The 19,018-nt window shown below is 48.2% G+C and overlaps 1 protein-coding gene across 3 annotated transcripts in view; it reads right to left on the reverse strand.

The window, feature by feature from the left end:
- Positions 1 to 19,018, reverse strand: part of SDK1 (sidekick cell adhesion molecule 1) — a 919,871-nt gene that overhangs the window by 163,266 nt on the left and 737,587 nt on the right. For 2 of the 3 annotated variants that reach the window (XM_045993982.1, XM_045993983.1), the window contains exons 16-17: positions 18,108 to 18,248; positions 12,206 to 12,387 (exon numbers count right to left, since the gene is read on the reverse strand). In XM_045993982.1, the coding sequence (XP_045849938.1) occupies positions 12,206 to 12,387; positions 18,108 to 18,248 (323 nt within the window). Of the gene's footprint in view, positions 1 to 12,205; positions 12,388 to 18,107; positions 18,249 to 19,018 lie in introns of those variants that run through there. The other variant, XM_045993985.1, reaches the window with a different exon arrangement.

Raw genomic sequence — 19,018 nt, forward strand, 5'->3', positions numbered from 1 at the left:
CAAGATGCCACTTTTACCGTGTACTGAATTTCCAGGTCTAACTGTCCATTTCTAGATTTCCTACTCTGTTCCATTCAACTTCCCTTCCTGCACCAATACTACACTCTTTTAATTACAGAGCTTGGTAATATATTTTCATTCCTAAAGAACGAGTCCATCCTTGCTGCTTTTCCTGCTCAGGATTTCCCTGGCTACTCTTGTTCATCTTCTTCTGGATGAACTTTGAAAGTGAACTTCTTTAGTGAGAAAAAACATTCTGATACTGTTTTTATTGAAACCATGGGACATTTCTACATTAAGGTTGGGAGCACCACAATCACTGTGACAGTGGGTCTTCTCGCCCAAGAACACGATGAAACTCTCCATTTGTTTGTGTCTATTTGTATGACTTTCAGGAATGCTGGTAGTCAGCCATTTCTTATCAATTTCACCCCCAGATTTCTTTCCTTTTATTTCCTAATGATTTCTGCTATTATAAGTGGTGTCTTCTCTCGGATTATAACTTCTCGCTGTGTTTTCTTTGTGTTTATGGAGTCTCCTGTTTTCCTATGTTGATTTTGGAACGGCCTAGTTTGATACATTCTTTTATGGGTGACAGTAGTTTCTCCAGGGGGGCTCTTTCAGAGTTTCTAGATATCAAATTGTATTGTCTGCAGGTTAATTTTATTTATTTATGATTTATGAACTTATTGTCTGCAGGATAATTTTAGCACTTCCTCTTCAGCCCTAGTGCCTCTGATCGTTTTCTCCTGTCCACTGCTTTGGCGCACAACCTCCCTGTGATATTGGAAAGTGGAGGGTGTGGGCAGCCCATCAGTCCTCGTTAGCAGGAGCACTGGCTGTGCTGCCTCCTTAAGTGAATGGAGAAAATGGCCTCGGGGGCTGAGGCACCTATGCCCTTTATCAGACTGAGTAAATATGTATGAATTCCTATTTTATGACACCTTTTTACTACGTAGGAGTGTCGAATATTGTCAAATGTCCAAACCGCATTCTTGGATTAAACCCCACGTGGAGACGATCTAGTACTTTTTCACAGGCTGTTGAGTTTTGTTTGATGATTTTGGGGGCATTTTTGCATCAGTATTCATCAAGTGAAACACTAGTTTGTAACTTGCCTTCCTTGATACGATCTTTGCATTCTCTGGAATCGTCTGGGATTTTTCGTGGCCCAAGACACACTCGATTTTCATAAATGCTCCCCATCCCTTTGTAGAACAAGGTGTATTTTCTCTTGCCAGGGTTCACAGTTGATACCTAAGTTCTACCTTGTTTATCGTGTCATTTCGGTATTCTATGCTGTGGCTGATCTTACTCTCTGTCCACGTCTGCCTGGGGCTGAGAGACACATCAACGTCTCCTCTCGTTAGTGTCTCTCTGTTCCCTTCGTGTCCCATACAGTTTCTGGCTCATGCAGGCCACTGCTGTGTTCCTAGGTCCACGAATGAATGGGGTTACTTCATAGTGAACTACGGCTTCTGGCATTAAAACATGCTCTCCTTTGTCTTTTAAAATTTTGTTTTATATTTGGATCTATACGTCCGAAATCAAGAGCATGTCACCTGCTTTCTTTTATTCCTATTTGTCTGTATACCTTTTCTACATCTTTTTACTTTTTGCCTTTCTAAGTCCCTTCCTTTTGGGTCTCTCGTGTCTAGGGTGTCACATTAGGTTTTGCTTTGCCAGCCAATCTGGAAATCTTTTTAATTTTTATAGGCTAATTAAAGTCCATTGCATTTATTGATAGAATCAATAAATTTGGCTTCAGTTCTGTATACTGCATACACACACGTTACATACATGTTATAATTATACACACGATGATTGCTATGTCTCTGCATACGTGTATGTGTGTATGCTTCACTGTGTGGTCTAATTTTCTGTTTTCTTTGGTATGTTTTGGTAACTGGGAAAGTTGGTATTTTTGTTCTAATACACACACACTAACATGTTTACAGAGCCCTGAAGTCCTCTTTTTTGATACAACCTATTGGTTCCCTGCCATGGGCGATAAGGCAATGAGCTCGTGAACATGCATCCTTCCCTCCCTGTAAACACTGTGATGGGATCCCACAAGCTGATGATCCAGAGAAACACACCAGCTGGATATAGAAGGATTATTATCATGTGCTGGAAGACTTGCTATTTTGGCTTCAGATTCTCATTTACGCACAGAGAAGGCAGCTTTATCTCTGGTGAGGGCATGCCAATGTGTGAGTCCATATGCGTGTGCCTGCATCTGTGTGTGTGTGCGTGTGCGTGTGCCGTGTTTGCATATGTGTATCAGGGTCTACTGTGATCAGATCAGCTCCTTCCTTGGTGCTTACGTGGTGAATGCAGGTTTGTGGCCCCTGCCTTCATGGGAGCTTACATCTAGTGGGGTAAGCAGACATTTGTAATCCCATGCATAAGTGCTACTTGGAAGATCAACACAGATTTCCTTCAGGAAGACTCTATGGAGGGGACAAGTCCTGGGCCAGATCCTTAAGTATAAGTAGGAATTACCAGGTGCAAATGTGGTTGGTAAGTTACTGCCTGGGCATGTGCCTGAAAGGCACAGACACAGACTCAAGTCCATGTACTCAACCCAACATCATGGTCCTGTTCTACGACATTACGATAACCAGAGCTCTGATACATAATACTTCCTCTGAGAAAATGTCACAGAGGCCAGAGCCCGAGCAGGCACGCTGCTGCTAGTACAGATCGAGGTGTGCAGAGCAGAGGAGGAAGTGCAAGGGCCGCCTGAGGCCATGGGGTTCACCCACAGCACCAGATAGGTGGCCCTTCAGCTCCTGTGGGCACAGCGTCTCAGAGCTTCTCAGACACGGTGTTCCTGCTCTAGAGGTCACCCTGCATCTCCGCTGTGCCCAGTAAAGGGGCTTTTCCTTATTCTCCACGCAAACCTCGCCGTCTGCAACGTGTGCCCAGTGACCCCCATTGGTCTCCTGGGTAAACTATACCTCGCACATATTAGACTATTTGGAAAACCACAAAAATGTCCAGTTAGGCTTTATTCCTACTGGCCAGACAAGCATCCTATTTCTCTGTCTCCCATACAGCAGGATTTAGGGAACACTGCCCACTCTACTGGCTTTCCTCCTCCCAGAAGCCTTGGTTTTTCCCTTGGTGAGGGACCCAGAGCCAAGCTCAGTGCTCTAAGAGGCATTCAGCCAAGACCTGATTCCATGGGATTGTGATCTGCCTTGATTTGGAAAAGTGTGGTCTCTACAGGGAGATTGAGATTGTGGTCACAGCTGCTGTGGGTCCGGGTTCACCATGCCCATGTACCTCTTGCCCCCCGCTTTCTGCCAGGAATGTGTACTATTATTTACAACTCAGAGGATCTGAGATGATGCCAGGTGAACACCTTACTTGGACCATTCTCTGTGGCTGAAAGACTGTGTCTCCGACAAGTTCTCCAACAATGTTATCCAGATTCTGTAAAAGCTTAGGTGCAACACCCTTGAGTAAATTCTAGCCCGTCGTTACCATTCATTCGTGATTCAGTCTGCGTAAGCGGCAGAATCAGTTAACGGTCATTGTTAATCTAAAGGAAGTGGTGCGGACCACCCGGCTATCTGACATTGTGGAGATTCACAACACGTCAGGCAAAGTGAATGGAGTGACAGTGTGGGAAATCATGGGGCCTCCTGGGGCAGGGTCCGTGGGCGTCCAGGCCTCTGTGCTAGGACAATGCTTGCCTTCTGCACCCCGCTTCTAACCCCCATCAGACGGGGGCAAGCCCAGGCTAACAGAGCGGGGCAGCCCCCTGACGATGCTGCAGAATCAACTGAACTGAGCACAGAATGAAATGACGGTGCTTCGCCCCACACGGCTTTCATCTAGTGAAGGAGCCGGGCCTTATCTGTTGCAGATAAACCCGGAAAGTCTGTGTGCTGCTGCAGAAAGAGTTAATCTCTCGTGGCCCTCAAGGGCGCCGAGGGGGCAGCCTGGTGTGGGGCCGTTGAGGGCCCACCTTGCCTGGGAAATGGTCTCTTCACCTCAGACCGGTGCACTGGGGATGGATGCAGGCTGGACCGTAGCTCCTGGAGGGCCCCCCCACCCCGGGCGGCGCCCCCCCCACCCCGGGTGGCGCAGGGGCACTTGGGTCTTTACGTCTGTTTTTTCATTAGCCTTAAAGTAGATGATTTCACATATTAAGGATTGCAGTGTCTATCCGGAGTGTAGTGGGGATTCATGGGCATCCAGTTCTCCCGGTGATCCTAAGGAATTAAATATCTCTGCCTTTCAAAGAGGGGAGAAGCCAGCTCATTATTTGGAAGAATTACTGGCTCCACATCGCTTCATGGATGTATATATTACGATTTGTGTGTCGGGTGTTATCGTTAATTCCAGATCGTTACAGGCTGTGGATGAGTTCTTGTGTTGTTATGGTTCTCGCGGTTTTGATACACCTGAATGTTCCCACTGCATTAAACATTCCTAGCACATTATTAGCATAACAAATCTTGGACAAATAAGCTCAAGTATCTTTTTTTAATGGCCTGAATAAAAAAACACTTTAATACTTTAAAACTTCAGAAGCACTGTGCGGCCCTTTCTGAACTTATTTTCCCCGATTTTTTTGGCCAGGCACTAAGGAGAAAACATTTGTGACTGGTTTTTAGGCCAGGGAGGGGCAGTGCGTGGGGGCAGAGGGGGTGGGCACTGGCCTTTCCTTTGAGATTCTGAGACAAGAAGGAGCAGGAGGGAAAGGAGGGCATCATGCTGAATATGGAGATGAAATTGGCACAGTCTTGGAAACTGAGGAAGAAACGAGAAGCATCTGTCTTTAGTCCGGCCTCTATTTACACCTTGTTTATTTCCGTATCAGGCACTGTGCTTGGGTTTGGAGACACAGATACTAATCAGACAAATTGGACACAGCCTCCACCCTCGAAGAGTTCCCAGGCTTGTAGGGAAGACCAGTCTGCATGGGACAAAATAAATCGCTTGCCACAGCAATTTAAGAGTGGTTTGATTGTCTTTCAGCGGTAGGTGAAGGTCAAGTCGTACCCTGGGGAGCCTCCCTTCACTCATGAGGTCATCTGCACAGACCCAGGTACTGGAAGCTCCTCCAGCCCCCAGATCTTAGCACTGCACCCAGGACAATCACCCTGCTCATGCTCCTACTCAGACCCTTGTCTGGTCTTTTATCATGGGCTTCAGTGGTGTCCCCCTTGCGGACCCTGATGCATCCTACAGGCCAGTGGGAGCCTCTTCTGAGAGGGATGCAAGATCCACTGAACCAAGTGCCCTGTATTGCTTGATTCAGTGTTCTTCAAACTGTAGGTCACAACTGCATTAGCAGACCGGGAAATCCATTTAGTGGTCACAGCCAGTGTTCATGGGAGAATGAAATAGTATAGAAAATATCGAAGAACATCACACCATGTAAGGGTGACTATTGTGCTGTGACTCTGTTGTTTCAGCTGTGTGTGTTTGTGTGTATGTGTATTTGTGTGTGTGTACTGGGTTTCAATGTCAAATAAACTTCCTGTTGTAGACTGCCGTCCGAAATGACCACAAATTCCTGCAAACCCAGCTGCAAACCCGTGTGAATGGAAGTAAGGTGAGATCCTGCTTCTCTCTATTCTATATTCAAGCTGCACTGGAAATCTGGAAGTCATTTCTGTCCATGTTTGATACACACAGAATGAAAAGAGCACAAATTCCAGCATTTTCCAACTACGTGACTTTGGGCAAGTTAGTTACCTCTTGGAGCTCCCATTTTTCTCTGTGACATAGGGGCAGTGACGCCTCTCTCTCACGACTGTCAGGGGGATGACCAAAGTGAGGCATGGTGTGTACATGCATAGCAGATGACAACAAAAACCCGTATAGAGCAGCTTCCTCCCAAATTCTAGTTTCCTATCCTTTCCTTTCCTTCCCTGGAAATTCTCGAAGACTGAATCGAGCCCATTCCTGATGGAACATCTCACATCATTTTGTACAGTTCTTACTTAATGGTGTAGGTGATTCTGGGAGAACCTGCAGCATTATCCTATTCTGTAGGCAAAGCCCGAGGTCTAGAAAGTCTTAAGGATTGAGAAACAAATCTTTTGTGCAATGTCATTTATGCCACATTGAGAATTTCCCAAGAGGAGATGCGAATGGAGCTTGCAAACAGAGTGTTCATTTATAATCCTTACTTTAGAAAACCTTTCAAAGGCCAAGTGAACACTTAGGAGCTTTTACTAATGTTTTAGAAATGTGGATAACCAAATGTTTTTTCCATCTCTCTTTAAATATGAAGTATTTCTCTTTCATTAGAAGGTAATGTTCTGAAACCGAATAAATCATTACAGCACAAAAATACCTGTTACTGGAAGAAAAATGATAAAGAAATAAAACCAGAAAAAAAAATTAAAACCTTGGTGTGCTTAAAATGATGATTTATAGTATCATTTGTCTTTGGGCCCTTTATAGAAAAACCAACATCTGCGTCTTTGTGAACACAGTTAAGAAGCGGATGGAACTTCACTCATCTACATGGGTGTATCTTAGGATGCTGCGGTTATTTCTCACACTTACGCTCCGGCAGGATTCCACGCTCAAGCTCTCCTGAGACCCCATGGTCACAGCGCAGCTACACCAGGCTCTTATGGGGAGCTGAACCATTTTTAACAAAACCTGACTTGGGGAACCAAACACTGTGTCAGTGTTGGATTCGGACCCCTCATTGCTGTAATGACTGCAGTGCTCTCTGTCTCCTAAATGATCGGGAAGTTGCTGACGTCGACATTGGCAGCAAGAAAATGCTTGTAATTATACGGGGCATTTCGTTATGCGGAACTTACACGCTATGGCTTTTTCCACTCACGACTGAAAGCATATTGATTTCCAGAGCGTCTTGAAAGAAATTCCTCAGTCAATTTCAGTTATTTTCCATTTCATTTTGGGTAATCATGATGGAAGTTTGATGAGTGGGTCCCACATGAGCCGGGTTTTAGGCTGCAGCTCTTCTGGCCGGAGGGAACTTTCCTCTCAACCCCCTGGAAATTTCATGTGGCTGGCAGTGTCTTAGGGTTTTGCCGCTGGATTTGTAAATTAGTATGTTGCATTTTAAAATGCCCAGAGCAGAAAAGGTCAGGGAGGCACTGCTAAGATCTATTCAATGGGACTGGCGGACAGGATAATGGCAGAATGGTGGATGGGGGAGGGGTGTGAAGAGTCAGGGGGAGGTGAGAAAGTTGATATAAAGAACCCCCGCAATAAAAAAAAAAAAACAACAAACCCCGCGTGTCCAAGATGTTTGCCAATGTCAAGAATGTGAAGAACCCAAGTTGGCAAACCAGACATTTTTAATAGATCTCAATGATAAATGGGATTAAAAAGAAAAATGGGCCATGTGACAGGCAAATAGTAGGGATTGAGAGGCCATGGTGTTGACCTCCAGGCACAGATGACTTGTTGATCGTCTTTCGGGAGCTTCTGTGCAGTAAATGCACTCAAGGCCAACCTGTGTACCCAGCAGCAGGTGGGCGCCTCCCCCGCCCCTGTGAGGCCAACGCTTGCCCGCCGCTCCATGTCCGCCGGGGGTGCCAGCAAGGGCCATCTGGGTGTGTCTGGCTCTGTCTCCCAGGCCGAGGCTGGGACATTCCTGAGTTCTCTTTGAGAATGACCGGGCACCATGTCACATACCGCCTCATGGTGGCGGGAGCCGCACCAGCTCTCCTTGGTGTTCCGATGCCTTCTCCAGAGGAGCTAAATCCAAAGAGCTTATTAAAGTCAGGACAAATTACATCTCATTTCCCCTGATGGATCAGGCTTGCCGCTTGGCTGAAGGGAGGAGGACAAAATCAGGCGGGCTGGATGGAAGCTTTATTTTTCCAGAAGCCTGGGTGCTTCCTGCTGTTCCCAGGGTGTCCTGACAGACTCCAGAATTATGTGCATATATGTTCCAATAATTTTCCAAATTAGGCTGAACAAATAATTAATTTTATGAGTAATTCTCTTCCCCTATGATATACAGACATTGAAATTATTCTCTTTCCAGCTGCAAGGGCCAGCTCAGTCCTATAGGCTTTGTCGACACAAGGCACTAACAGTCGTGGGGCACCCTAAGCCCATGGAGAGGGGCCCCCAGTGTCCACAAGCTCGTTGAGCTGGTGCCCAAATGGACCATTAGCTGAGACCCCAATGCCAAGGGCTCGAGGAGCCATGTGGCTAGTGTCTGCTAATTCTTATGTGGGTGATTCCAAGGATCCTGAGGCCCTCTGTATGCAGCTGGCTGTGAGACAGAAGGTCACATGATTTTACGTCTAGAAATTGCCTATCCTCTGCGTTTCACTCCTCAGCAGGAGTCGCTGTAGAATTCGAGGCAGAAACTGGTAGCTGCCCTCCACTGTCTGCCCCTCCTTCCTTTCTTAGCAACTGGCAGAAATGTATCCAGCTAAACGAGCACCTTTCTAGGCTTTCCTGCACAGAGACAGCCCATGAATTATATGCATAGTCAGCAGCAGAGGGAACTTCTAAGAAAGTTCTTCCAAGACGAGCATACTTGCATAGCTGGCTGCATGGTGTAACACTGTGCCTTCCTCCTTCTAGAATGTGGGCGTGATAGCTGGCATCCCAGTAGCCAGCTTGCAGCCACAAGGCAAACACTAAAGATGGCAAAGCAAAAAGAAGGAGCCCGACTGTTTGGGGACCATGGAGCCACCACTAAGACCCTGTGCAGCCCAAGGCCCACTTGTGATGGGAGAAAATAAAAACACCCCTCCATGGTGTTTCAGCTGTTACTCTGGGTCTGTTTCCCGCAGCTGGACTCCGTTTCCAACCACTATGGACAGTGAAACCCTAACTCCTGTGCTGTGGTCCCACCATGTAGATCCCAATAAAGCCCTTTTCCATGTTGACGGCAGGTTGCTCTGAGTCTCTCGGCTGGCGAGTTTTGGCAGCACACTGTCACACCGATCTTTTGGACAGACGGGGAGCGACTACACCCGAGCGAGGCTGGTTTCGTGGGTAGGTCTTGCTTTTCCGTCACAAATGTTAGTCTCCCCTCCCGGGCTAGGCTGTCCCAAATCGGACAGCATGTCTAGTGTCTGACCCACTCTCAGGGCCGTGGTCCATCACGTGACACTGGATACGCACAGGTGCTCACATCCCTCCTTGAGATTTCCCTATTGGCAGAGAGACTGACCCCATTTCTCTCGGTACAACGGTCACTGCAGAGACATTCAAATACAAAGCAGACGCCAGGCACTGCCCTGGGAGGAGGAACAGGGACAAACAGCAGCCACCGGGTATTTGTGTAGGTGCCCAGGGCTTTCCAGGCCTTGCCTGTGTCTTCTCTCACACTTGCCCGTGAGGCAGCCAGGGCACACACTCTTCCAGGGTATAATTTTACAACGGGGAACCTGCGGCTCAGAGAGGTGACGTGCTTCTTGAAGGCAGATAAGCAGTAACTATGGAGTCAGGCCTTGATGGGCTAACCAGAAAGGGCTGTTTCTGGACAGATGTGAGTGAGCTCGTGTGTGGGAAGACAGCTCACAAACCCGTGCTTTCCATCATCATCTCTGTAAATTATTCATGGCCCCTGCTGTTGCCATTTTTCTTCCTAATGCCTCACCTTTTAATCGGATCATTTTTTATCTGGTTTATTCTGCCCCTGCTCCAGACCAGGTCCCCCGCCTCCACCCCCCGGTTCTTCCCATCTGCGTGTCTAAATCCTCTCTTACATGTGTCCTGTCTTGGGTGGGAACATGGATGCGGGACAAAATTTACAAGCTGTGGGGTGGCTGACCAGGACTCTCCTGATGAGCAGGACTGGACCCGCATGGCGGGAGCGCATGGCAAGCTGGGGCGGGCCATCTCCGTGCACGGGTACCCCTCCTGATGCGAGTCAAGCGCCACAGCCATACCCAAGGGACAGGGTCCCGATGCTGTGCTTCACAAGCATCTCAGCCCTGATTTGCCCTAGGGCTCAGGCATGGCCCTCAGAGGAGGGCCAGGGCGGATGGTGCTTCCTGGTGAAGGGTCAGAGGCTGTCACAAGCCTGAGAAGCTCTATCATGTGACCAAGGGACAGGTGGAGGAGGAAGTGTATGGCAGCGTCTGGAAACAGCAGGAAAGGACCCACTGCATTCGAGAAGCACAGGGTCCTTTTCCCAGGATGTAACAGGCATGTGAGCTCCAAGGAAGAGTCAAAACACGGGTAAAGGAGAGGACTGTGTCCCCCAGCGGGAGGATAAAGACGCCCATGTTTCCTATGCCCACGCCAGAAGCAGCAATGCCCGCAGGGAGGAAGATGTGAATTATGAGAACGTCCCCTGGGTGCCCCGAGAACTGCAGGGGCTCCAACACGAGCCCTCAAACGCCCAGACAAAGGAAGACAACCCAGTTGCAAAAGCTGAGATACGGATGGGGAAATTACACACAGGGCATTATTGAGGGATGTCAGCTCATCAAGAGTTTAAAAAAAAGAACAACAGTATGAACCACACTTGTGCAGAGAACTAAGAGAAGCCATTTGTCACCTAGCAGAGGAAAGCAAATCCTCACACCTAGCAGAAGCATCCTCAGTCAGTCTCTCCATCATCCGACCCAGAGGTGGGAGCCCGCCCCCGGCCACCTCTGCCTAGGCCTGTGCCCTGGTGTTTTAGACCAGAAACATACCAGCCTGCCCTTCTCGCAGCCTGCGTCAGAGCTGTAGGAACCCATCCATTCATGACCACATCACTGCCCTTGGGCCTGGAGTCGCTGTGGCCACTGGGCTGCTGTGGCCTCCGCTCCCCTGCACAGTCGCCAACAGGCTCATCCTCCTCATATGGCATTTTGCTCCTGTTGCTCACTGCTCTCAACCTTCAATGGCTCCCCAGTGCCAATGGAGTCAAAGCCAAACTCTAAGGAACAAGCCCTTCTCAGTGAGATGGAGCTGTGCTTCCCTGTGCCCAGCACGGGATTCAGACATCCCAGTACCAAAATGAAGCAGTCATAGTTAACAGCAATAGGGGATTGTTAATAGCAATATTTATTACTTTAAGTATTTCCAAATTTATTGTTATTAAGTAGATGAATTAAAGCAAACATTAATTGTCCAGGTGCTCGGCTGTCTCCATTTTCCCATGAGTAATCAAGCCTCACGTGCGGATGAACCGGTCCTCCCTGGCTGTCTTGCATTTTAACTATTCCTGCCAGTGACATATTTCCCTGTGGAAGCAGAAATGACTGTGCTTCATTTACTAAGGAGGCTTTATGGACTTATGGATGATGACGGACAGCCAATCAATATAGGGTGATGATAACAGTATGTAATATCAAGGAACATTAGGTCTCTGGCATGATTTGGGGAGAGAAGGGGGCAGTTAGAAACCTTATCATTTGACAAAGGTCAAGGCCTGGTGGCAATAAAAACGCCGAAGCAAATAAACTCACACCTGCGAGTCAGCCGCGGCTAGAAGTGCCAAATGAAAGGAGTTGTTGATTTTGTGGGGGAACTGCTTCCCGCGACCGGGAACGGGGTGCTGAGGGCACACACAGCCGCTCCAAGACAGGGTCCATCCATTTCTTCCAGGTGTACCAAGAGCGAAATGTTTCCGAATGCCAGCCTTCCTGCGGCTGAGACCCAGGTCCTCCAGAATGTGGTACGGGGATCAGCCTTAAAATGATGGGGTTGGGGCAGAGACTATGAAGGTAGGACCCACCGGCTTTATGTCATTCTGCCTGGCCATTTTGGGGAAGGGTGCGCCGGGAGGGGTTTTTACCAATTTAGTAAATTGTTTGGCTTGTATAACTGAAAACAAAAAACAAAAACAAACAAACAAAAAGCACCAAGTTGCGAGTTCCTTTACCAATAATCACAGTATATTACTAAAAGCAAAATTCTAAATAATCCCTCTCTTTGGAGAACATCCACAGTATCGCCTGGGACTCCACGGCCAGCTTTACTGTGAAACGTAGCACTGTTCCATTTAGAAACTGGCGAGCGCATGCATCTTTCAGCGAGCACGTGGACAGCTGATGGATGTGTGCAGACCCCTCCCGGCTGTACCACCCAGAAGCAAGCGGTTAGAATGGCATCTGTGTCCCTTCTCCAGTATTGCTTCAGTGTCGGAGCAGAGACCAGGGGACGTGATTCCTTTCTCACTGACCCCGAGAGGCACAGGCCATTTACTTTTATTTCTTAACACACTGCAGGCAAATTCAGCGTGTCCTGCTCCCCAGCAAAGATCAGCAACCATGCGGGAAAGCCAACTTACCTCCCTGGAGGGTGTATTCGGTCACGGCCCTGCTGAAGACGCCCAGGCCCGCCCCGTTGTAGGCGGCCACCTGGATCTCATACTGCGTCCAGATGATCAGCTCTGTCACCAGGCAGTAGTTGACCTCTGGGCTGGTGATGTTGCGCTGCTGGTGTTCTCCCGGCAAGCCGGCCAGGCGGTACCTGCAGCGGAGCAGGGAGAAACAGCTGGAACCGGGCAGTGGGCACACCCACACTCGCTCCATGCAGGGGGAGGGAAACGAAGTCAGCAGACAAGAGCGAGGCCAGAGGGCAGCCCTGGAAAACATGGCCTCCTAAGCCAACCATTCCAAAGACGGGTCGTTGAGTCTCCCAGCGATTTTAAGTTCTGGACGAAACGGAACTGACATCTCCACCGTGTGACGGGTAAGGAAAAGAGATGGCTTTCTACGTGTAACTCATCTGGGGAGCATGGTGACTTAGTACCAGAAGTTCCAACCATGATTTCTGTCGGGGTGTAGCCATAAGTGACAACTTGGGAGCGATGCTCTCTTCCCGCAGCTCTGAAATGTGTGGAGAAGCAGGGAAACCTCTTGGCCTCCTCTTCCCTCTGGGCTCTAGATCTGTTCCGTGAGTGCCGCAGCACCAGAATGAGTGGCTCTACATGGGGCTCCCACTTTTCCAATGCTAGTCAATGCTACAGGACAAGCTGCTTTGTGGAGGAGCTTTGCGGACAAAACGGGTGAAGGGGTTAACTGTATGGTGACTGGAGGTGGCCAGACTTGCCAGGGTGATCACTCTGCAGTGTATACAAAGTGAATTATTACGGTGTACACCTGACACTAATACAGTGTTATAGACCAATTTCACCTCGCTGTTAAGGAAGGAAACATGTAGAATAAATAAAATAATTCACCCCCCAAAAGACATAAATTTAAAGTTGTATTTATTTTTAAAAAGTGATATACATACACCACATCTTCTTTATCCATTCAGCTGTTCACGGACATCTAGGTTCTTTCCACAGTTTGGCTATTGCTGCTATAAACATTCAGGTGCACGTGCCCCTTCGGATCACGTTTCTATCCTTAGGGTAAATACCCAGTAGTAAAATTGCTGGGTCATAGGGTAGCTCTATTTTCAACTTTTTGAGGAACCTCCATGCTGTTTTCCAGAGTGGCTGCACCAGCTTGCATTCCCACCAAAAGTAGGAGGGTTCCCCTTTCTCCGCATGCTCGCCAGCATCTCTCATTTCCTGACTTGTTAATTTTAGCCATTCTGCCTGGTGTGAGGTGATATCTCATTGTGGTTTTGATATGTATTTCCCGGATGCTGAGTGATGTGGAGCACTTTTTCATGTGTCTGTTGGCCATCTGGATGTCTTCTTTGCAGAAATGTCTGTTCATGTCTTCTGTTCATTTCTTGATTGGATTATCTGTTCTTTGGGTGTTGAGTTTCATAAGCTCTTTATAGATTTTGGATACTAGCCCTTTATCTGATATGTCTTTGCAAATATCTTCTCCCATTCTGTCAGTTGTCTTTTGGTTTTGTTAACTGTTTCCCTTGCTGTACAAAAGCTTTTGATCTTGATGAAGTCCCAATAGTTCATTTTTGCTCTTGCTTCCCTTGTCTTTGGCGATGTTCCTAGGAAGAAGTTGCTGCGGCTGAGGTCGAAGAGGTTGCTGCCGGTGTTCTCCTCAAGGATTTTGATGAAATACTATGCAGCCATCAAAAGAAATGAAATCTTGCTATTTGTGATGATGTGGATGGAACTAGAGGGTATTGTGCTTAGCGAAATAAGTCAATTGGAGAAAGACAACTATCATGATCTCCCTGATATGAGGAAGTGGAGATGCAATGTGGAGGGTTTGGGGGGTGGAAAAAGAGTAAATGAAACAAGATGGGATCGGGAGAGAGACAAAGCATAAGAGACTCTTAATCTCACAAAACAAACTGAGGGTTCCTGGGGGGAGGGGGATCAGGAGAGGGTGGTGGGGTTATGGATATTGGGGAGGGCATGTGCTAAGGTGAGTACTGTGAAGTGTGTAAACCTGGCAATTCACAGACCTGTACCCGTGGGGTTAAAAATACATTATGTGTTTATAAAAAAAAAAAATTGGAAGGGGAGGCGAACCATAAGAGACTATGGACTCTGAAAAACAACCTGAGGGTTTTGAAGGGGCGGGGGTGGGAGGTTGGGGGAACAGGTGGTGGGTAATAGGGAGGGCACGTATTGCATGGAGCACTGGGTGTGGTGCAAAAACAATGAATACTGTTACGCTGAAAAAAATAAATAAATTTAAAAAAAGTAAAAATAAGTAAATAAAAAAATAAAGTGACATACATGACCCTGGACTTAGAAAATGTATAAATTAGGAAATTGCCATGTGTACTACGAAAGGACTTTGGCAGCATTATTGGGAAGAGCAAATGTTTTTCCTGATTTTGTTTGTAGAAGTGGATTGGTTCCCAGGGTCAAGCGTGGGGCGTGTGCTGGGAGGACCTGTCCTGGGAAAACCTGCCTTGGTCATCCCGAGGCTTCAGGAACACCCCAAATCCTGTCCAAGCGGTGGCGGCTCCTGCCTCAGGAAGATATGGCTTCATCTGATGAGGGGGCAAGGGTGAAGACAGGGGGCGCCCTTGAGCGAGGGCTCTTGATGGCAGATTGCGGTCTGGCTCTGCACTGACACGGAGCTCCCCCAAGGGCTGCAGCGTCTCTGGTCCCTGCATTGTCCCGGGTGGAGCGCCTGGGCACAAAGGGAAGGCCGTGCCAGGCTGCTGCCGTCAGGAAAAGGAATACTTCCCCCTTCCCCCCCACTGATTCAGGCCCTTCCATGGACAACAGCTCTCCAAAGAGAATGACAGCAAAAATACAGTACGGAAGTCTGGAGAAGGCAGTAAAATGTTCTTCCCGAACGTCTCGATTTTCTGAGGGCAGTCTTTCAGCTCCTCTTGCTACAAACCGTTTGGACAGGTGAGGCCCGTGTGGTGGGAAGATACAGGAGCAAGAGCAGGCAGCACGGGAACAGCAAGAAGGTTCCAGGTGTCCTCCTGCTCCCTCCTGCCTGAGAGCAGCAGCTGCTCATGGGGCCGGAGGCATAGGGATGGCCATGCTCCTCTGTGACGGCAAAAGTGGAAGCTGATGCCTCACTCTGCATTTTTGTTGCAGATTCCATCCACTTCTGTTGCCTACTCAACTGCCTACACCAAGCAGGTGTAGGCGTGCTTCCTAGCGGGGGCGGGGGTTAGGTTCTTCTATAGGACATCATGGTCTTCAAGGCTGAGGCCCACAGAGCTCTCAGAGGCCTGACATCAAATAAGCCACGTGCCAGATATTCCCACTTAAATTCCCTGTCTACAAAATAAATAGCACTGAGACAATCAGCCATTTGGGAAAAGGCAAGGGTCGGCCCCCATCCAGAGTGGCCCGGTGTGTGAATGGTGACCAGGACCACTTACAACCAATATGGCGCACACTGGGCACTATCGCTTACAGAGAGCTCAGTAGTGTGGACCCATCACTACACAATATGCCTTCCAGGGAAAAGCAAAGAAGTCAGCTCCAGAAGGCACAGGTTGGGAAGAAGACAGACATGCTGGGTGGCCTTGAGCGTGGTCTTAACGTCATGTCTCTGAGCCTTGGATTTTAACTCCTGAAAATGACATCATCATAATAGCCTTTCACGGGGTTGTCATAAGAATAAGATGAAACGATGGGTGCTGGAGAGCCGTGACAGTGCAGAGCCCACTGCAGATACTGCTGGCTTGGAAACGCCGCACATCCAGGAAGTATGCTAAGCAAAGACACTGAAGCCTGCATGAGCCATAGCCTCTCCTAGACGCCGGTTCATACGATCGTGTCGAACAAGCCACGGAACTCGTATCTTGGAAGCGGGCTGCCCTCCTTTCTGCGGCAGGCAGGTCCATTCTAACCCCGTTGGTCCATTCTGACCCGTGGCTCAGGGTGCTTTTATAATAGTCACAGGATGTCTGGGAAGGTCACAATTAATAACGAAAGTGCAGGGCATTGTCCTCTGACTGGTGGGATACGTTGCCCGGGAGACTGTCTCAGGCAGAACAAGATGATTTTTTTATATGGAAATAAACAGGAGAATGTTTTTAAAGGACATAACCCCTACGCTCCTCTCAAAGAAGCACCCTGCCCATTATTATAAATATTTTATTACTGCACACACATCCTAACCACTTCTTACGGCCGGAGCCACGGTGGTGATTTATTTCCATTTTGTGCCTCCATGGATTCGGCTGTATGTCTGACACAGACACTTGAGCCCTGGAGGGCTCACAGTTGCAAACAGAGCTGATTTGCAGACCGGAGGATTATTTGGAAATGTTTCCCAGTAAATGCATTTTGGCACGGGCCTTTAATTTCTGGAAACTTTGCTATTCACAGGCCTTGGGTCGTACACCCTCATTTTAGGGCTTTCTTGATTTAAACCCCTACAAATACAGATGCCCTCTTTCCCAGCACTCGACTCCACTGATACCATCACACAAGATCCTTTTAATGGTGGTAATCCTGCAAAATAGAGAAACGTGCAGTTCCTGATGGGGCCTTGTAACATCAGAGAGATTTTCTTATTAAAGTCCTCACCCCGAGGTTGTGGGTTGACTTTTAAAGTCCTTCCTTGGCAGCTGGAGCCTGAGGACCCTTCTCTGTGCATTCGAGATGGAGGCAGCTGGGATGACAAGCATGTGTAGGGCCAAGCGGGGGAGGGCAAGGAAATTATTTTCATTACCTGATGAGCACAGGCCGTGAGTGACAGCTGGAATGGACAGGAGATCTGGGCCTGTGTGTGTGGGAAGTCCCAGCCTGTTTTGGGGAGGGAAATGGGAACTGCCCTGAGCCCACAGGTGCCCCTCCCAAAGGGGCCCTTTCAGAGTTTCTTGTTGAAAGGGGCAGAGTGACCAAAGGGGCCCCAGTGCTGATTCCAGTCCTCTAGTCCCCGTGAACCCTGCGGGACAGCCAACACTAAACCACTTCATGTAGATAATGATCTAGCTTGTGTTTAGAGGATAATTCACATGCTTGAGGAAGACTTGAGAAGAGCAGTGAAGTGGTTGTGATGGGCTAATATGTCATGCATATGGATAAAGGTATGTTAAACCATGAGCGGATGATTACATCAATAAATCCTGGAAGGAGCGGTCCTCCATATGCAAAGAGCACAGAGCTAGAGCAGCTACACTTTTGTAACTTCTTATGTTTTTCTAAGACATTACATTTAGCCCCTTTCAACCTCTGTTAACCCAGTATTTGCTGATCACAAGCTCACGAGGGCACGGGCCTGATACTGGGAGGAAGGTAGTGATGGACACCCACGGTTCTTGCCCCATAAGGCTGGGGAGGGAGGCAAAGTGCAGGTCATGGAACGAATATGTCTGTCTGTGGCTGTACCGTCTGTTAGAAGAGATTTCATAAATACCTTTTAACACTGCTTTACTTTTTCCTGTTCACTACTTGCATCAACAAACCACTGCAATTCTAACATTTGGCATGATTTCAAGATTAGCCAACTGGTCAATTGTGATAATGTCAACTGCATTATTATTAATTAAAAATTATTCTATTAATAATGCATGCCCCTGGAAAAAACTGAAACAGAAAGAAAAAATTGGGGATGAATAGCACACCTTGACCCCTTTATTCTTCTACCAAGATGCAAGCTTCAATACGTACGTGGATATGCTATGGTTGGATATACAGAGGCTGCCCCTGCAACCCAAGCAACCCACAGTTGCTTGCTGGCCACTGTCCCCACCACTCCCTAGAGTCCAACACCAGCCTGAGTCTCTTGATTACTGTTGGGCTCCTCTAGACCTTTCAGTTTGCTACCCCAGCAAAACAGACCCTGGGGTCTTTATAATGAGAACCTAAAAATGGCCAAACACTGGCTACTTGCCTGAGGATGTACCCACGCAGCACCCCGTTGTGCTCTGTTTCTGGGGGTGGCTGCCACTGGACCATGATGGACTGATTGGTACGCCCGCTGGCTACGATATTCTTAGGGGGAGCACTGGGTGGCTCTTCAGGTAACATCAACCTAGAGATAAAATATGGTGAGGGAAAGAGAGATTAGCATCTGAGACAAACGGTCCCCATTTGCATTCTCTGTCTGGCTGAATCTGGAGCTTAACTATTTACCAAAATCAAGCGATGAACAAAGCAAGGCACACAGCTGATCAAACTCAGAGGACATGCATGAAGTAGGTACAGCAAATCAACATAATAGAGAGTCAGTTCAGCCAGCAAGCAAGAAGACACAGGAGGTGACCTTATTCTGTCTGGATAACCCACAGCATCTCCACTCCGGGAAGGGATTACAAGCCTGAGCGAGCCAGGCCGCCGGCCCACAGCCCGAGATGCCTTCCAAATTGTGTTTTTCCTTAGCTCTTTTAGTATTTCTCATACCAAACTCCCACATTTTGAAAAAAGTCACTTAGATCTCAACTCTCCTATGATTCGGGCCCCGCCAATGCTCAGGTTGGTTGGGGTGGGCACACTGAAATGGGGTGAAGCCATAGTCCCAGGTCAGGACCATTCAGGAACGTGCTGTGCCCTGCCAGATGCTTGCTTGTCAGGATGGTGGCACCAGCTCCCGTCCTGCCGGCAGCCCGGGAGGACAGAGGAAGTGAAGACATGGTCAGAGCCTCATCTCGTGCATCCCAAGGCATGTGCTCTCAGAAACACCTTGTGTTGGTGTGGCCAGAGCGTTAGGGAAGTTGGAGACATTTCCTTCTGAGCATTGAAGGAAAACCCAGCTAGTCCAACACAAGAGTGACACCCTTTCTCTCTTCCTTCTGGTCTTTTCTG

This window comes from Meles meles, chromosome 21 (assembly GCF_922984935.1).
Source record: "Meles meles chromosome 21, mMelMel3.1 paternal haplotype, whole genome shotgun sequence".
NCBI classification, from domain to species: Eukaryota; Metazoa; Chordata; class Mammalia; order Carnivora; family Mustelidae; genus Meles; species Meles meles.